The 18,799-nt window shown below is 39.5% G+C and overlaps 1 protein-coding gene across 1 annotated transcript; it reads right to left on the bottom strand.

The window, feature by feature from the left end:
* Window positions 1–221: 221 nt before the first annotated feature.
* Window positions 222–10,923, bottom strand: LOC131993897 (zinc finger BED domain-containing protein 4-like). The gene is made up of 3 exons (XM_059359963.1): window positions 10,733–10,923; window positions 1,269–2,207; window positions 222–1,019 (listed from the first exon to the last, which is right to left on the bottom strand). The coding sequence occupies exons 1-3, from the start codon at window positions 10,921–10,923 to the stop codon at window positions 623–625; spliced, it is 1,527 nt and encodes a 508-aa protein (XP_059215946.1). The 3' UTR covers window positions 222–622.
* Between the last annotated feature and the right edge of the window lie 7,876 nt (window positions 10,924–18,799).

Below are 18,799 nucleotides of genomic sequence, written 5' to 3'. Positions count from 1 at the left end.
ATAGAATAAGAGGTTTGCAGTTCTCACCTTTTCGTCCACAGTAAACAGCAGCAGCTCAGGTGTAAAGTATGCCTAGAGCAGACAAGAAAAATAATGGTTAGTAGTAGGGATGAAGCGATACCATTTTTTTCAAACCGATACGATACCGATACTTGGATCTGAGTACTTGCCGATACTGAGTACCGATGCTGATACTTCTACCACAAAAAAAATGCAATGAATTGGAAGACAGGTTTTATTTTCTTCTCTGCTTGTTACAACAAATGATGATGAATTAGATAAAAATAAAATATCAATAAATTAAAAATGACTATAAAACTAAAATTTCAAGTGAAAAATAAACATATTCTGTGAAATTATTGCAGAGTTTCCACATTTTAATCAAACAAAATATCACTTAACTATTTGGCACTGTCTCCACCTTTCAGATTGACAGAACATTAATGAACCTATTGCAGAGTGTCCACATTCGAATTAAACAAAATATCAAACTTCAGTCAGCATGCAATGGTGTGGTCTCTGAGGTCTCTCTAAGCTTTTTTTGGGAAAGTGAGAGGCAGGTTCTTTTTGATGAAAAGAATCATCTCTGCATGATCAGCTGTGAGCCTGTTTCTGCTTTCACTCACAATGTGTGACACTGAGCTGAACAGCCTTTCACTGTCAACACTAGTGCAAGGTGCTGAAAGGTATCTGGCCGCCGAGTTGGGAACCGCACTTTATTAACCATCCAGTATTGTAGTGGTTTGTCTTCTCGTGAAATTGCGGCCTCTCCAAGATATGTGTCTAACTGTACATTAGAACCTACTGCAGCTCTGCCCACTGATGCTGATGCAATTTCATCAAATATGCTGTCTAGACTACTAGTTGGTTGGTCACTGCGTGGTTTTCTTGAAGGTGGTTCATTCAGGTCATCATCCTCCTGCTTGTCCGCTTCTCCAGGCAACCTTAGCAGCTCAAGTTTCAGCATCTCTTTGGCATTTGCAGCAATGGTGGTGTTGGAGAAAAACAGATTTTTATACCTAAAACAGAGAAAGAAAAAATGTAGCTGACAATAGGCATGCTTGCCATTTGATCGCAGTCACACAGTTACACAGTCACACAGTTACACAGTCACACAGTCACACAGTCAAACAGTTACACAGTCACACAGTTACACACAGTCACACAGTCGCACACAGTCACACAGTCACACACAGTCACACAGTCACAGTTACACAGTCACACAGTTACACAGTCACACACAGTCACACACACCGGCACACACTCACCTGGGATCGAGTAGCGTTGCGATGCTGTAGAGTGGGTTTTCCTCCACATCAGCGAATCGCTTCCTGACAGCTGCAGCCAAGGTTCCCTTCATTGCTTTGATCCCATGGTCCTCATTAGTCTCCCTTGTTAGAAATCTGTGCAGCACAGTGACTGCTGGAATGACATCTGCGGCCATGGCATCTGAAGAGCTAACTTTTCGAGTTAACTCCTTGAACGGACCCAAAACAGATAGCACCTTCTCCAGCAGTATCCACTGGTGAGCCGTGAGAGTATCAGGGAGTCCATGTTCAGATACGAATATTCCCAGAGGCCGTTTCTGCTCAATCAATGACTGTATCATATAAAAGGTGCTATTCCAGCGGGTCTGTACGTCTTGCAGGAGCCGCTTCGCAGGCTGGTTGATCTCTAACTGAATGTCCTCGAGGCGGGAGTTGGCCAGAGCAGAATGTTTAAAATGCCCAACTATTTTGCGGCCGACTGCCACCGCATCAGCAACACTCCTCTGTGACAGAATGCCCTCGTGAACCACCAGCTGTAGGGTGTGAGCAGTACACGGTAGGCTGGGCAGCTCAGCATCACTCATGGCCTTTATCATATTTCGTGCGTCGTCTACGTGGACAGACGTCTTCGGTATGTCCCAGGTCTGGAGCATGCTATCGAAAGCACCTGCGATGGTTTGGCTGGTGTGCGAGCCCCGGAACGACTTTGCATGTAGTGTGACTTGGTGACGAACAAACTCCTCATCAATCCACTGCGCCGTTAAACTGAGCAGTGACATCGGGCACACACTGCTTGTCCAAATGTCCGTAGTGAAACTTAAGGCCGAAACTTCATTCACCAGGTTGCGCACGTGTTTTTTTACCTCGTCAAAAACTTTTGGCACCATAACGTCCGTGATGTAGGGGCGGCTGGGAATCTCGTATCGCGGCTCCAGTGTGCTGAGAAGTTGGCGAAATCCCACGTTTTCCACAACCGACAGTGGCTGGTCATCCAGAGCAATAAAATGAGTCAAAGCCTCTGTTATTTTAACTACCCGTGGATTTTCTCTTGACATTTTTTCTCGCTTTTCCAAAACCTGAGTTAAAGTTGGCTGCTGTGGTTTTGCATTAGCCTTAGCAAACTCGGTGTACTCAGGGTTATGATGTGTCCTCAAGTGTTTTATCAAATTGCTCGTATTGAACGACGTACTCTCCTTCCCTCCCCTGGACACCTTAGTAGTACATAGTTTGCATTCTGCCTTACTTCTGTCATCGTCGCATATTTTGAAGTGAGTCCACACCGCTGACATGCTGTTTAGCCTACTGTAGCCGGTCTCACTCGCCTAACCACCCTAATTAGCTCGACATCTCCCCTAGCCGCCTGTCTAAAAAAATACAACAAAAATGACAAGCCACCCTCTGATCGCGTTCTTCATGCAAAGCAATTGCATGCAATAAATTGGTATCGGTTCATGGTATCGATTAATTTTAACGAGTACGAGTATATTAGGACGGTATCGGCCCGATACCCGATACCAGTATCGGTATCGGTGCATCCCTAGTTAGTAGGACAAATGATCTTTGAAACATTGAATGAGATTTTTTTGTGGATAAAGAAGTCTATATAACAACATACATTAGGTACTTCTATGATTTAAACGCTTGGTAATCATGCCCACTACTTCGTCAAGTGAATGGAAGCAGTTCAGGTGAAAGAGTAAGATAAGAGTAGATAACAGTAAATAAAGCTTAATAAAATGAACTTGAATAATTGATTGAAAAGTACATGTGTAGCAGATAGTATGTAGCTAGTTTACACAGTTGGTTTCCAACAGCCCTGAGATTAACTCACGTTCCTCTTCATCAATTCACAATGTATCCATAAAATTGGATATTGTTAATTTTCCACACAATACAATTTAACTAGGCCTGTCACGATAACACATTTTTAGGACGATATATTTTCCCAGAAACTATCACACTAAACGATAGTATTGTTATATCAATGTTGTTTTAGTTTTATAATGATTAGAGCATAATAAGTACATCCTTTTCCACAACAATGCATTAAATCTCGAGAATATTAAACATTGGAATTGAAATGTGGGAAAGAAATATTAAAATATCCTAGATAAATAAAAAATAAATAAATAAACTATAACCAAACAAATGAAACAGATTCTCAGGCTCTGTTAACAAAACATTGAAATTAGATAATCATTATGTATTATATTATTTTATCATCAAAATAACATATAAACAGCTGGAGTGGCTGCTTGGGAAATATCGGGTTTTTTTGGCAATTCATACCACCAGTCAATTATTTACAGCATTACTTTAAACACAACACAAAAAAGCACAAAAAGTCATGCATGTAAACAACAATATATTGAGTCCTAAAAAAAAAAAACAGTGTTCATTTTTATGTATCGAACGATAAGTTGATATCGTAATTATCGTGACAGGCCTAAATTTAAATAATACTTGGAGTGAAGCCAAATGTTTTAACCGTTATCCAATACTTTTAGCTGAGTATTGCTGTTGGCCATTACTTTTAGCTAACTAAAGTTTTTTTCACCGATTTATCATGTATTACTTTGAGCTAAAGATAAAGAAGCTGCTGCATTACAAACTCTGCCTATACAAAGAAATGATAAATACTTCCCGTCTCCGAAGTTAGCGTGGTCGCCCCTCCCGCCACTCGTTTGGAAGTAATGTGAATGTCAATAATAATTCATTTTTACTTTCTTTTGCTAATTTTATATATTTCCACAGCTAATAGTACCATTTACTAAAGAGGTGTGACCAAGTCATTGTTTTGCCAGTCACAAGTAAGTCTCAAGTCTTTGCCCTCAAGTCCCAAGACAAGACCGACAAGTCTCAAGTCAAGACGGGCAAGTCTTAAGTCAAGTCCCAAGTCCTACAGTTTGACTTTCGAGTCCTTTTAACAACAGAGTAATAAGTGATATTAAGTAATTCTAAACCTCTCTGTTGTATCTTCCACAGCCTTCAGGAGGAGGAAGAGGAGGGCGAGAAGATGACTTGAGGCGTCAACCGCCCTCGGCCAGCTACATAAATTGGCAAATTCAGACTCCAGGAAGTTACTGGTCCCGTACCAAGAAATAGTCAGATACATAACCCCTTAAACTAAGTTTCTGCTAGGTGCTAGGTTTGTATAGACACGAGTTGCATTAATCCATAATCTAATTATTGCCTAATGCTTTAAGTTTGACCCTGAACTACACTAAACATATTGTACACACTATGTACACCTCCATGGCCTTACGTATATTTATTTAAATTTTAGTAAATCTATACCATGGACACAGTCACACTAGGCAACAAAGTTTCCTCTTTACATCCCTGCGGATGTAGAACCCAGGACCTTCACTTCACTGGAAATTGGACTGATCTTGACAATTTTATGGACTTAACTCAAAGCTGCTTTTTGGAACATTGATGTTTTACATCTCTTCTTTGTGAAAAACAATGTGGCTTGAAGTTAAAGTGTTCAAAGCTATGTGTGATTAAAATCTGTTAAACCATTCAAACTCCAAATAAATATACTCTCAATAAATGATCTTTGTCATTAAGCCTTTATTTTCTGGAGGATGAACCTTTTAAATGAGATGTATACACAGTCACAATTGATAACTTACACTCTCAATATTATCCTATTAAATATCTAAATGTATGTTCTTGTTTGTCAAAATCAAGTTGTGAGAGATTTGGCTGACCTTTATCTGCCTGCTTAAAACTGTCTTAATCAAACTGACATGTAGGGCTGCCACTAAGGATAATCTATCAACTATTTTTTCACATTTTAAAACCCCCCAAAAATTTGACCATAAAATGAATTTAAATGAAATCAACCATTTGATTTAAGTTTATTTTATTTCGGGAAAAAAAAACAAAAAACGTAGTAACGTTGGTCTAACAGCAAGAGGACCAACTCAGTGTCTGTCTTGCATCCTTTGCACCGAACAACGGTAATGAGCACAGGGTGACAGAAAAATGTAATAAAATAAGCAAAACTATGAGCCAGTTCGGAACATTGATGTAAACACAGCGTCTAAGTGCAGCAGCCCTAATGACACAACACTGAAACCTATTTGAGAGGTGAATGATGAATGGTCTGGAAAGTTACTATGTTTACACATCAGAACAGCAAAAAATAGACCTGCACTTATATAGCGCTTTTCTAGTCGCTTTGCGACCACTCAAATCACTTTACACTACAGACTGCGGTCATTCACCCGTTCACACACACATTCATACTGGTAGCAGAGGCTACCCTAAACGGTGCCACTTGCCACCATTGGGAATTCATTCACACAACAATGAACGCAGCATCGGGAGCAATTTGGGGTTCAGTATCTTGCTCAAGGATACTTCGACATGTAGGCTGCTAGGGGTGTGCATTGGCACTGCCCTCACAATTCGATTCGATTACGATTCACCAGGTAACGATTTGATTCAATTCGATTCCACGATGCATTGCGATGCATCACAATTATACTGCACACAACAAGGGACATTTTTCGTCAGTCATGAGGCAATACAAGCAGTCAGATAGGCCTAATAACAATAGATTTTATTGGCTGCTATGTGTGTATCATCCACTCTGCTCTGTCACTAGTTTGGAGTTTAACACAGTTTTAAACTGGAGTTGGAGTTGGGAATTGGAGTTTAAAACCGTGTTAAACTCCAAACTAGCGACAGAGCAATTGCCCCCACCAGGCTTGGAATTTCGTCATTTTAGGGGCAAGGCCATTTGGCCTTCCTGTTCACACTTATTTTAAGGGCACAAAGGCCACATGACAGGGCATAAAGGCCGTTTGGTTAAATTACGCTGGTTTTACCTTTCAGATTAATACCTTAACATTCTCATTCACCAAGAAACATTAATGCACAATATATTAAATATATTAGAAAGGACCTTTTTGGAAAATGACAAATGAACCTGTTTTGAAAAGACGGCAAATGCATATATTTTGAAAAGATGGCAAAATGAATCTCCTGCCTGAGTTCATCTAAGAGTAAGGAAAGAGAAATGCCTCCTCCTGCCATAAAAAAGGAACCTGCTGAGGTGAATCTACATCAGCTAAATGTCGACCCCTTGTCCCTGAGGTAGGGAAGACGTTATCGCTATCCTAAATAGCTAGCTATCGCTAGTTTTCATGACGAAAAATGTAACTTTAACGAGTCGACTTTAAATAGGCTAATACAATGGTAATTACCTATCAATAGTACTTTCTATAAAAACGTAAATGTTAAGTTCTGCCAAATACTACCACATACTTCAGTCACAACATATCAAAACAGCTTGTCCGCTAGCTTACCTGTGCTGCGCATCAACACATGGCTCATTTGAATATTCAAATGAGCCATGTGTTGATGCGCACACATCTCGAAGGATGGGGAGTGGGTCGGGTTAGCGTTGTGTTTACTGGAACTTTGACAGGGGCGCAAAGGCCTCCTTGGCCGTAAATTGAACATTTTTTCACAGGGCATCAAGGCCAGAGTGTGAAATTCCCACCCTGCCCCCCACAACTTTCCACTGGAGGCCAGGAAATAAACATAATCGATTATGGCACTTTGCCGCATCGATGCTGAATCGTGCATGCCCCGCATTGCGATGCATCGCCGAATCGATTATTGTTGACACCACTATAGGCTGCCATGGTCAGAGATCGAACCACCAACCATCCGATTAGTATGTGACCACTCTACCAACTGAGCCACAGCCGCCCCCCAAAAAACCTGCTTTGAAATCAGATTGAGGTGACATCCACAGTTTAACATGCAAAAAATCTGAAAAAAATTGTCCAAAAAAAATGAATTTCTATATCAGAGTAAATAAAAGAAAAGCTTTTAAATGAACTAAAACCACATTTCTGACGTTTATAGATTCAGGGAATTGGGAACTGAAACAAATATTCTGACCAAATTCTGGTGGCTTTTTGTCACGTTTTTCCCCCCGAACTACTTTCAGCTGACAGTGGATGACTGCACACCAACATGAACAGAGTCAATTTCTACAAAGGTCTCAAGAAAAGAGGTATGTTGGGTCAAATTAATTTTCAGACAAATATATTCTGTTATCTTACATGGTGATGTTACATGTTTGAGGTCAATAAGACTATTTGAGCGGTCTAACTCTCAGTCAGAACAAACTTCAGTAAGAGAAAGTACATAAAACGTACTGACAACAAGGTATTTTTTTATGGAGGCAGAGTGAGTGTTTAAAAAAATTCAGTTTCTAAGATAAATTCATTGGGAAGAAAGTATTTTTACAATGAGATATTTCTATAGTAACTTGTACATTAAGTGCATAATCTGAATAATTCCTCACTGATAACCAACAGTATGTGTACACAATATTTTCACATATCCAACGACTTTGCCATAGACTTAGTTTGCGAATAAGTTTAGTTGTAAAGTACTTTACTTTATAGTCAACACTTGTATGTTTGTTCATCATCTGGTGTATCTAATCCTTAAATCTGCAAAACATCTGAACTTCTGAACGAGCCATCAATACGTCAGAGGAATGTCAACAAATAAATCCAGATGTAGGTTTACTTGTACCAAATAATATACAATCTAGATTTAGTTAACAAGCACATTTAACTCCAGTGAGTATATTTTGCTGTACTGAATTGTTTCTTCGTTGTTGCCGTCCCAATGACGTATAAGGATTTTCAACAGGCCAAATTTTAAACACAAAAAAATAGCATATCTATTGCTATTGCAATTCAAACATTCTGAATGTTATGCACACAGAAACTAAAATAAAAAAATGAAATGAAGCGTTTTTAGTGTTTTTTTCACCTATATGAATCGGCCATGGCCTTAAAAAACGTCATGTGGTGTGACCGTGATTTATCTTAAAATTAGTTATTTTCCATAATGTGCTTAACTTTTTTTTACAAGTTCTCAGTTATTTAAAGTGTTTAGAAACAAAGTATTTAAATTTCTTTTGATATTTTGTCAATAATGATTTCATATTTTTGTTCCATAATGTTACAGTCCCGTTCTTCATTGTGCTGACACAACTATAGTTCTTCTAAATTTTATTATACTGATTTTAAAAAAATAAAATCTACCAGTCACCTAAGTATACTGTATCAGTGATTAATATTCCAGCTACAGAAACTAGATATTATATTTTGAATTCAACACAGTTACTGCTTTTATTGGTCGCACCACATGATGAGTGGTCGCACCAAATGACAAGATATTATATAATAAATATAGGTCAATAAACAGGTCAATAAACAATGCTTTTAATACAAAACATACAATTACATCCGATAATAATGAAATTACAATAACAACAATACAAATAAAACAATTTAATTACATTTTCAGAAACATGAAAAATCTCAAACATAAACGCACTTTGTTTTGAACAAACATTTCATACTTTACAATAAAGATCTGAATGTGCACCACATTGCCTTGGTGTCCTGAAATGTTTTTTTTAATAACATTTTTAAAAGTAAAACAATCTCAAACACAAGTGCACAAAAATTGGATTTGTTTTAAACAAAGACTTCATAACCATTTTAATTTTTTTATAAATCCATCAAACATACAGTAACTGCAGTAACTTGACAAAAGAATTAATCAATTATGTTTATCATACTATTTTCATCAGAACCTTGTATTATAGTAAATCATGTAATCATTCACAAAGCCACAAATGTGTGCTTCTATTAAAACAGTTTGTGATGATGCATAATGATTTCATCAAACTTGAAAATCATAACATGACTTCTGGGTATTTTAATGCATATGTCAAAGTGGGGGATATATTGTTAACTGCAGGCAGTTTTTAGCCCCAGGCATTCATTCCTTTCTCTGTAAGCACAAGATGCAGCCCTCCATTTCTCTCTTTGTTTAGTTTTCTCTCTCTGTGGCAGATCATCTGACTTTACATGTAGAATGTTTCCCTGTCGTTTTCTTCTCCGATAGCTTTCTTTTCTTCTAGCAAGGTACTCCTCTCTTGCCACTGGATCAGTTTTTGTTTTGCTTGACAGTGGCATCTGGTAAAATAGATTAAAACAGTAAATAAATGACTAATTACTAATGCATACATAATTACCACAGTGAAATTGCATGCTCCATCTTTTTTTACATTTTTCTCATGATATTGTACAAAAAACTAAATGTTAAATTTCATTTCTGAAATACTGAGAAAACAATACTCAAATTGTACAAAAATCTATTCCAAAAAATGTTAACATAAAGTATTTTTTGTATGTTAGTCTTAAATTAAATATAAAAGTACAAACTGCCTATCTAGGACATATATCTATTATCAAAAACACTCTACAATGGTCGCACCACATGATACCTGGTCGCACCAAATGATATTTTCATGTTCAGTCAACATTTACAGGCAAATAATTAGCATCCTTAACAAAACAATCTAGCTTTACACAAAAGGCAAGTTTAAATTTTCTAATCAAAATATATATTTGTAGAAATAGTTTAATATTCATAATTTTTTTGAGGTCATACCACGACATCCAGATATGGCAACTACATACCAACCGTTAAAAGCGATATGTTTTATCAAATTTGAGAAAGATTAACAAACCTGCTTGCTGTCTCCAAGGGTTCTTGGCAAACTGTTGGATGATGCAACTTCCTGTCTTGGTCTGGATTTCAAAGTTAACATCCCAAAGTGGTAATTTCTTGATGGTCGCACCACATGATATTTCATAAAATGGACATCCTCGGACAAAGTTTGCTTGTATGTTATAATGGAACTATAACTACAAATGCCTTGAAAATTTGCACAGGACGAAAAAACACTTTGAAAATCATGCCAAATGGGAAAGAAAATATATTTGAACAGATTTAGGGTAATTTTATAGACGTTTTCGAAACAAAAATTAAGGCCGGACAGTCGCACCACATGATATTTTGACACTTTAAAGAGCACAAAAATTGCCAACAACTAACTGTTTTTGAAAGGTTAAAGTAGGTTTATATGTGAGAGATATACTGCATACCTGTGGTTTCTTTTTACGAGTTTAAACCTTTTTTTAACTGTAAAAAATACAGTCGGACAAAAAATTTGGGCGTCACGTCATTGACCCCTATATAAATTCTTCAAAGAAATACGAATTCAGTGCTTTTACTTTAAAATAGGAGTTTTTCATGTAGTGCATTATTTAGTGATTGTTTGTTATTATGTGCCCTCAGTTTTGTATGTAAATTGAATCATTCGTTCCAAGTAATATTCACTAAACCAGTTCATTGGCTCAATGAGTTGATATTTCCAAGTAAAATGGAATTGAGGGACATCAGTGAATCTGTATTTTCATTTTTTTAAAAACAAGTGGTTCTATTAAACAAATATTACTTAGAAAACTGCCTAAGTAAAGATTACAAACACTTTCTGTGTGGAAAAACTTGCCTAGTTTTTTTTAAGTAAATGTCACTCACGTTTTTTTTTTCACTGCCGTCACCTTCCCGCACATCTGGGTTGTCGCTCAGCCCAGCTGCCCTCTCCTTCAATGTCGACGCTGACCGTCACCTTGTTCCCGTACTTTTCTTTCTTACCACCGACTACAGCAGCTGCTGCGCGGCCCGTGCTGGTGTTCTCCTGGGAGTAGCTAGCAGAAATGCTAACATTCGTTGCCGCGCCGTCGCGCTCCATTGCAGCCGCGAGGCAGCTCGGTCCTAGCGACGCTCTTTTTCGTTGGACCCGCTTTTCCCCCAGTCCACAAGTTTGCACTTAAAAAAAAGAAAAGAAATAATCCTTAATTACTGGATTTGCTTTAGCGGGGGAGATACCCGGCCGCGGTCGCGCCGCACGAAGCTCCTCGCCTGCCGTTCTCCTCCTCGTGGTCTACCAACCTGCGACCAGTGTTGCCAGATCAGATTGACAGTTTCCAGCCCAATCAGATCTTAGAACCCGCCCAATCCAATAAAAACCCGCCCCAAACTACGAAGTTGCCAGATACCCGTGTAAATCCGTACACACACATGCAGTAGAAAACACTCGTATCCAGAGCTTCATATCTGCATCAAATAACCACACATAAATGATAAATGAATAGGTTTTTGCAAATATCAGCCAACAAAAGCGCAGTAAATCAACCATAGGCTACACAAATTGCAAGATGAACCTCTCTAATAATGTCAGTTGCACGTAAAAAGGTGCACTTTTAAGCCGTGTAGGCCTAATAAATAGAATTATTTACATCACAAATTACCCATATGAGGACTACTTGCAAAACAATTTAACCCTTTCGTGCATAGAGGTCACTACAGTGTACAGCTGTTAAAAAGTGCTTTTTCTCTATATATGCCTGTAATTTTGGGCACTGCTGTATATAGTCCACACTAGTGGAAGCTAATGCATCATCCCATACAAAAAATCCTATTGGCTGATCATTGCAATGGGAAAAAGTAGTCAGTGAAACCAAGATGTCCGACAGACAGGGAGAAAGACCAAACACCTCGGCTATTTCGGTGTCTTGCTTCTATAAAAAGATACAACTGCAGGTAAAAAAAATATAATTACATCAAGTAACATCTAAGGTGACATATTATGTAAAGATTTTCCAAGTTTTGATTTTATATTTGGAGGAAATACGGATTAATCATCTGTCCACTCAATTGTACATCATGCATCAATAGCTATATTTAAACTTCAATGCAATGTGAATTACTAACAATGTTGTTCTTGAAAATAATTCATATTCTATAATGTTTTGGTTGTAGATCAACTTCTTTATGTTTTTTATCATGTAATATGAGATTTTTTTATACATCCTTATATTTTGTAGAGCTCAAAAGTAGTAGTAGAGCTTGTGCTCTCATCAATGCAGGATCCATGAAGATACACACCAGAGGCAGACCCAGTGCCACTCCACCACTGGCAAAACAGAGAGCAGTGTCTAAGGCCCCAGTTAGATCTAGTTAACCCCCAGAAACCACTGGCTCCAGCTCAAGGAAGCAAAAAATGCCAGCAGATGCCTAGATGCTGCATGCACACAAAGAACCAAGTAGATCTGCGTGCAGTGTCTTGCAGCTTTGTGCCCCGGATGCTTCGGCAACTATCATAGAAAATAGTCTAAATAATGAGCAACAAGCATGATTTGACAGGAAATATGATACATGCTATAAGACACTATGAGAGGATATGCTCAGTTCAGAGACTTAACAAGAATACAGTATGACATCCCTAAAGATAAATAAAAATGCCTAGTGAAAAAAAAAAGTTTTATGATTATGTTAACTACTATATTTATCAATAGAGCTCAAATAGAGAGGCTTACAGAGTAGTGGAGGAACCACCATTCCAACAGAATACCATATTACAACTGTATAACTAAATTACAACTATACCCATATAACTACCATGTTATTACATTGATGTGTTTTACAGTGCAAAACGCATGAAGTACACTTGAGTGGACAAAAAAATATTTCTTTATAGAATAAAGATAGAACTTTTTTTTTTTTCAAAGCTTGTTTTACATCCCTAATGATGTATAAAAATACTTAGTAAAAAAATCCTGACTGAGTTTATCATAATTCATGCATGAGAGGGTTAAAACAAAAAAATATGCACAGAGCGGCTCTCCCTGCCTCTCTTCATCTCCTCTCTCCCTCCCTCCCCCTCTTTTTCTCCTCGCTGCTTTCCACACCTGTGGTGCTCTAAGACGCACAACGACCTGGCCGTACAGCAGCTGACTGAGATTCCGAGCACACAACAAACGAAAAGCTAGTTTTAAAATAAACAGGCAAATGCCATAGAATAAGTGGGCTACAAATCAGTCACAGTACAAATAAGATAAGGTGAAATAAAAAAATCATCTTACCTTTACGCAGAATCAGCGTCTTCCATTAACTTCAACAATGTTTAGAACGAAGAACTTTTTACAATCCAGGTCGGACGCCAGGTCGGCTGGCTAATACATAGATGAATCAAACCTCCCCAACAGTTAAGTGGCGGACGTCAATCCGTTCCTGCTCAGGCCAGAGTGCACATCCATGAGGCTAGAAAGAAGCCGTAATCCTTTAGCAGCGTCACCTGGGAAAACGCTCTCTCAACGTGGGCATTTGATATTAGCAGAGTGAGCAATCTGATGACACCCAGTGCTAAATCTTTAAAACACTGGTTTCCTCCAGCATCTTGAAATGCCTCAACTTCCAGCCAAAAGGCGTCAATGGCCTGATCACTTGAGAAGCCGGCTGATGCGATGTTTCTCCACTGGCTCTCCAAGGTGTCCACCGAACAAGAGAAAAACTCAGCGGGCAAGTCTTTTACTCCTGGCCTGTTTATTGTTGATTTCACCAGCTTTGGACAAAAAAGCTCCAGTTTGCGGAGCATTTCCATTGATGCAGGAAGACGGATTTGATACTGCACCAGCACTTCTTTTAGAAAATCTAAACAGCGTGCGGAAATTCTGTCCTTCAGCTCCGGCGCTAATGTGCTGGCTTCCAGCTGCTGTCGGAATGAGTAGCCCAGGTCCGCGTCCTGGTGTGAGAGGTAGAGACTGGATGATTTAAGGTCAAATTCCCTGAGACGACTGTCGTTGTTCATGCATAAGACGCTCGGCTTCACAACTCTCCTCAATGTCGACATGTACAGCCTGTCAAGATCCCTGAAAATACCCAGCGTATCTCCCGTTTCCAGCTGGAAATTTTTGTTCACAGTTTTGATTTCCATCAAAATGGGCCGGAGGAAGTGCATGTACAGACTGTTTGATTTGTCACTGTACATTTCACTCAAAAGCCTGGCTGCATAGCAGTGTTCGGCACTTGAAACCAAACTGAAGTGTAGCTTGAGGGCATCTTCCTGCTCTAAAATTCTTTCAATACAGTCTGAGATCACCAACCAATGGGTTGAGCTGGGGGATATGAATTTCAGAGGACAGCCACCGTCATTGATGGCCTTGTAGACACTGTTATAGTCACTTTGGCGCTTTGCTGAGTGTGCGAACCAGTTGTAGGTTTCTCTAATCATATAGTCCAGATTGCTTGGAAGAAGTTGCATTGCTTTATGAGCCACTATATCCAATGAGTGGCAAACGCAGCGAATAAGGTGTAAACTAGGCTGCTTTTGTTTGAGAAGTGTGAAAACGGAATTATTTTTTCCGACCATAACACTTGCCCCATCCGTAGTGATCCCCACCATATGTTTAATGTCCAGGCCACATTCACTCAGGAAAGAAACAATCACATCTGATATGCCTTGAGCATCAGCGCTGAGAAGATCAACAAGCCCCAGGTAAGTACTGACAAACCTGTTGTGTTTCTGTGATCGGTACTTCACACATATGCAGAGGAGCTTGTTAACGGATATATCGGTAGTTTCGTCAAGATAGAGAGAATATGGAGACTCACCAATGTCTTCCTTTAACTCCTCTCTGAAATGTGGTGCCAGAACAGATGTGATAACAGCTGTACACTTTGTCCTGTGCATCTTGAACGCTCCCATCTCCTCTTGGAGTATGTCTGACAAGTCCTGAACACCATTGATGGAAGTGTGGCAGGCAACGTAGGTTGCAATCCTAAATTCACAACGTTTTTGGTCATCTTTGACTGTGCCTTGTCCTACACCAGATCTCATCGGTACAGCAAAAGATTTCACACTCGGCGCACAGCGGGACTTGTGTTTTTTTGTGGCGCCATGTTCTTTCAGATCATTAAGCTGAGCTCTTTTTTCTGTGTTACATTTCTGTATACTTGCAACGGGCTTTGGAGTCGTCTCCTGGGACAGCCGCGATCCAGGTCTTCAGTTCAGGGTCTGTCTCCCATTCCTTCCTGTAGGATTTCTTATATTTTCCCCACTTTGGCATGATGCTAACTTAGCTAGGCCACCCGCTCATAGACTGTGCACCCGCTCAAATTCAGCGCGGCAACTGTACGTTTGCTGAACTGACGTCATGGTTAAGTTGCCAAATGAAATTAAATGATGAGGAAAAAAAGATGCTGATTGAATAACCTACAAGTCACGTCAATTATTTATTTATTTATTTATTAATTAAAGCTATTTATTTAATTATTTATTTATGTATTTATTTTTTATTTTTTTGTGATCAAATGTTTATTGGGATTTGACACACATACACGGCAAATCATAATAATAAATCAATGAAAACATGAAAATGAAATAAATATAACTGAAAATACAACAAATAAATAATAAAAATACAAAAGGCAAGTAATTAAATACAGAGAATGTCAAACTCAAAAGGAAAATAGTGCCATTGATGTGCAACCTGGTTAGATCTATCAACTAGGTTAATGTCATCCACAATTTGCAGTACACAGTAAAACCCAAACAGGGAACATATACCTATACAGAACAGGACCAGAGGGGGGGGGGGGGGGGGGGGGCAGTTCACACCAAAATGCCTTTAAGAGCCTCGACTGTTTGAGCCCAGTACAATGTCACTTCCTCTTTTGCACCATGTACACGTGCTGTGGACAATTCCAGAAGCGCAACATCTATGAAGTTGAGCAGCCACTGACGCCGAGTTAGTATATGGGGCGGTTTCCACCTTGTTGCGATCATTTTTTTAGCTGCAGTTAGGCCAGCCAGAAACACGCGCTTTGGGGAATTCGTAAGTTTCAGTTGAGAGAGGTCATTTAAAATAAAAACAGCTGGGGACAGGGGAATAGAAAGGGATATAAGCGATGACAGTTCACTCTGCACCATTTTCCAAAAATTTGCAACCCCTGGGCATTCCCAAATCATGTGGAAAAAGGTGCCCACAGTGCCTATAGTACAAAACGTACAGTTTGGATTATCTTTTTTTTTCATACTGTAAAGTTTACGAGGAGTCATATAAGTTCTATGAATGAAATTTAGATGGATCTGTTGATGGTCAGGGTTTCTGGATGACTGTTTAACTGTATCCCAGACCCCATCCCAGTCGAAGTCGGGGTCAAGGTCAGGAATATCGGCCCGCCAAGATGTATCAACTGGCAGCGTGACGTAAGATTTTTCTAGGAAATAGCGATACAATTTAGATACAATTTTTCTAGATTCCCGGGCCTGATGCAAAAGTTTGATTAATGAATGATCCTCCAGAGGACCTTGCCAGGGTACACCATATGTTTTCATGACTGTTCTCAGCTGCAAGTAGAAATAAAAAGTGGAATGTTGCAAGTTAAACCGACCTGTAAGCTCTTCAAAAGAGTATAGGCCCCTGTTCCCAAAAATGTCACCAAGGGAGTGGATCCCCTTGTCATACCACTGGCGACACTGACCAAATTTAATTGGGGATTTACCAATCAACAAACGATCATTATAAAAAATAGGTGAATAAGGGTTCCAATTAGATGAAATACCACACACTTTTTCCGCTGCCCTCCAGACTGCTAATACGTGAGTCACAATGGGACCATAGCGAACTTGAGATTTCTTTAGGGGAACATTGGAAAATAAGATTTCATTTAGTTTCAATGGGCGAACCATATTCTCTTCCAGTGTTCGCCATGAAGTCTCGATATCCTCGTCGAACCAGCTGATCAGAGGGCGCAGAGCGAAAGCCCAGTGATATAATTTAGGGTTAGGCAGTGAGAGACCCCCATCAGCTCTATCTCTCTGTGCTGTGGATAATCTGAGACGAGGACGCTTCTTATTCCAGACAAAGTTAGAAATTGTCTTCTGGGCCTTGTCCCAAAAAAGTGGGGGTGGTGGCAAGGGCAGCATCGCGCTCACAAAGTTAATCCGGGGAAGCACGTTCATTTTAATGATCGATACACGAGATCTAAGAGAATTAGGCAGCGCGGACCATTTATCAAGGTCACGGGTTATATTTGATAAAGTATCTTCATAATTGGACTTGACAATGGACTGTACTGATGAACTAATCTTAATGCCCAAATACTTAAAGTGGTTGGCTACTGGTATATTCGCAGGTAAAGCTACGCCTCTCATTTGGTCATTCAGAGGTAACAAAGCCGACTTTGTCCAATTTATTCTGTACCCAGATATATCACTAAAACGTTGGAAAATAGATAGAACATCAGGTAGAGACTGCTGAGCGTTCCCTAAATATAAGAGGATATCATCCGCGTACAAAGATATATAATGTGAGGTCCCAAACACAGTGATAGGAGTGATATCTTTAGACATTCGGATTGACTGAGCGAGAGGCTCCAGAGAGAGCGCGAACAGGAGAGGACTCAGTGGACATCCCTGTCTGGAGCCCCTCGCAATGTTAAATAGGGACGAACAAGTCCTGCCCGTAAGTACCATAGCTGTTGGATTGGTATATAAAACTTTAATCATATGTAAGAAGTGAGGACCCACCTCGAAGACCTCCAGTACTGACCAGAGATAATGCCACTCCAAACGGTCAAATGCTTTCATAGCATCTAATGAGAAGACAGCTGATGGTAGTTGTAATGAGGAGGTGCCGTGTATTATGTGTATTAATCTCCTCACATTGTCTGAAGGCTGCCTGGATCTGATGAAACCTGTTTGGTCACAGTTAATGAGTTTCATCATAAAGGGTTGGAGCCTACGTGCAAGAAGCTTAGCGTAAATTTTTATATCAGCATTTAAAAGGGATAGGGGTCTATAATTGGCACATTCAGAAGGGTCTTTATCTTTTTTTAACAACAGTGAAATGATAGCTACATTCACATCTCTAGAGAAAGCGCCTCTCTCCAAGGAGGCCTGAATCATATCAAGAAGTAAGGGCCCCAGACTATGCCAGAAAGTTGTGTAAAATTCTGGGGGGATCCCGTCCAGGCCAGGAGATTTGCCCTTGTGCATATCGTCAGCTGCAGCCTTAAGCTCGTTTAGAGTGATAGGGGCGTTTAAACTTGGGGAGCCATCGTCTGTCATTTTAGGTAGATGGATGGAACTCAAGAAGTTGTTGCATGAGTCTTCATCGTGAGAAACCTCTGAGTTATATAAGTCAGCATAGAAACTGCGAAAGCAGGCATTAATCTCAGAGGGATCTGTTAACAAATGCCCGTCTTCTGATCTAATGGAGGTGATGTCAGCAAAATGTTCATTAGCCTTCAGCCTCAGTGAGAGCAAGTGACTGGGTCTAGCGCCATTAAAATAATATGTTTGCCGTGTTCTATGGATCAAGAATTCAGCACGCCGTTTGAGAATAGCATTAATGTCTTTTTTCACCAAGTCATACTGTAATGCAATCTGATCGTCAAAATTTTGTTGTAATAAGTTATCCAATGTTGAAAGTTTGTGCTCCAGCTGAGTCAGCCTGGAAGAGCGGGCTTTCCTCAAATTAGATGCATAAAGTGTAGCATTACTTCTAATAAAACCCTTAACTGCGTCCCAGAGTATTCTTGGGTCATTGACTGACCCCTTGTTTATATCGATGAATTCGCTAAGTTGAGCCATGAACTGAGTTCTAAATGACTTGTCACAAAGTAAGGTAGTATTAAAACGCCATTTAGGAGCTCGCAATGGGGAAGACCGAATCAGGGCAAGAACAACTACAGCCTTGTGATCTGAAAGAGTGACTGGCAGAAGAGAGACCTCCATAATTTTTTGGAACAAGCCTCTAGAAGCAAAAACAAAATCAATCCGT

The sequence above is a fragment of the Centropristis striata genome, chromosome 20, assembly GCF_030273125.1.
Source record: "Centropristis striata isolate RG_2023a ecotype Rhode Island chromosome 20, C.striata_1.0, whole genome shotgun sequence".
NCBI classification, from domain to species: Eukaryota; Metazoa; Chordata; class Actinopteri; order Perciformes; family Serranidae; genus Centropristis; species Centropristis striata.
The sequence above is the reverse complement of the archived record's forward strand: the minus strand, read 5'-3'. Positions and strand labels throughout refer to the sequence as shown.

Excerpts from the sequence above, each read along its gene's own strand:
- LOC131993897 (XM_059359963.1), bottom strand. The coding sequence starts at position 10,923 with ATGGAGCGCGACGGCGCGGCAACGAATGTTAGCATTTCTGCTAGCTAC. Across the intron at positions 2,208-10,732 it reads CAACCCAGATGTGCGGGAAG|CACACTGGAGCCGCGATACG; the intron begins GTGACGGCAGTG and ends CCAACTTCTCAG. Across the intron at positions 1,020-1,268 it reads GCAACGCTACTCGATCCCAG|GTATAAAAATCTGTTTTTCT; the intron begins GTGAGTGTGTGC and ends TCTCTGTTTTAG.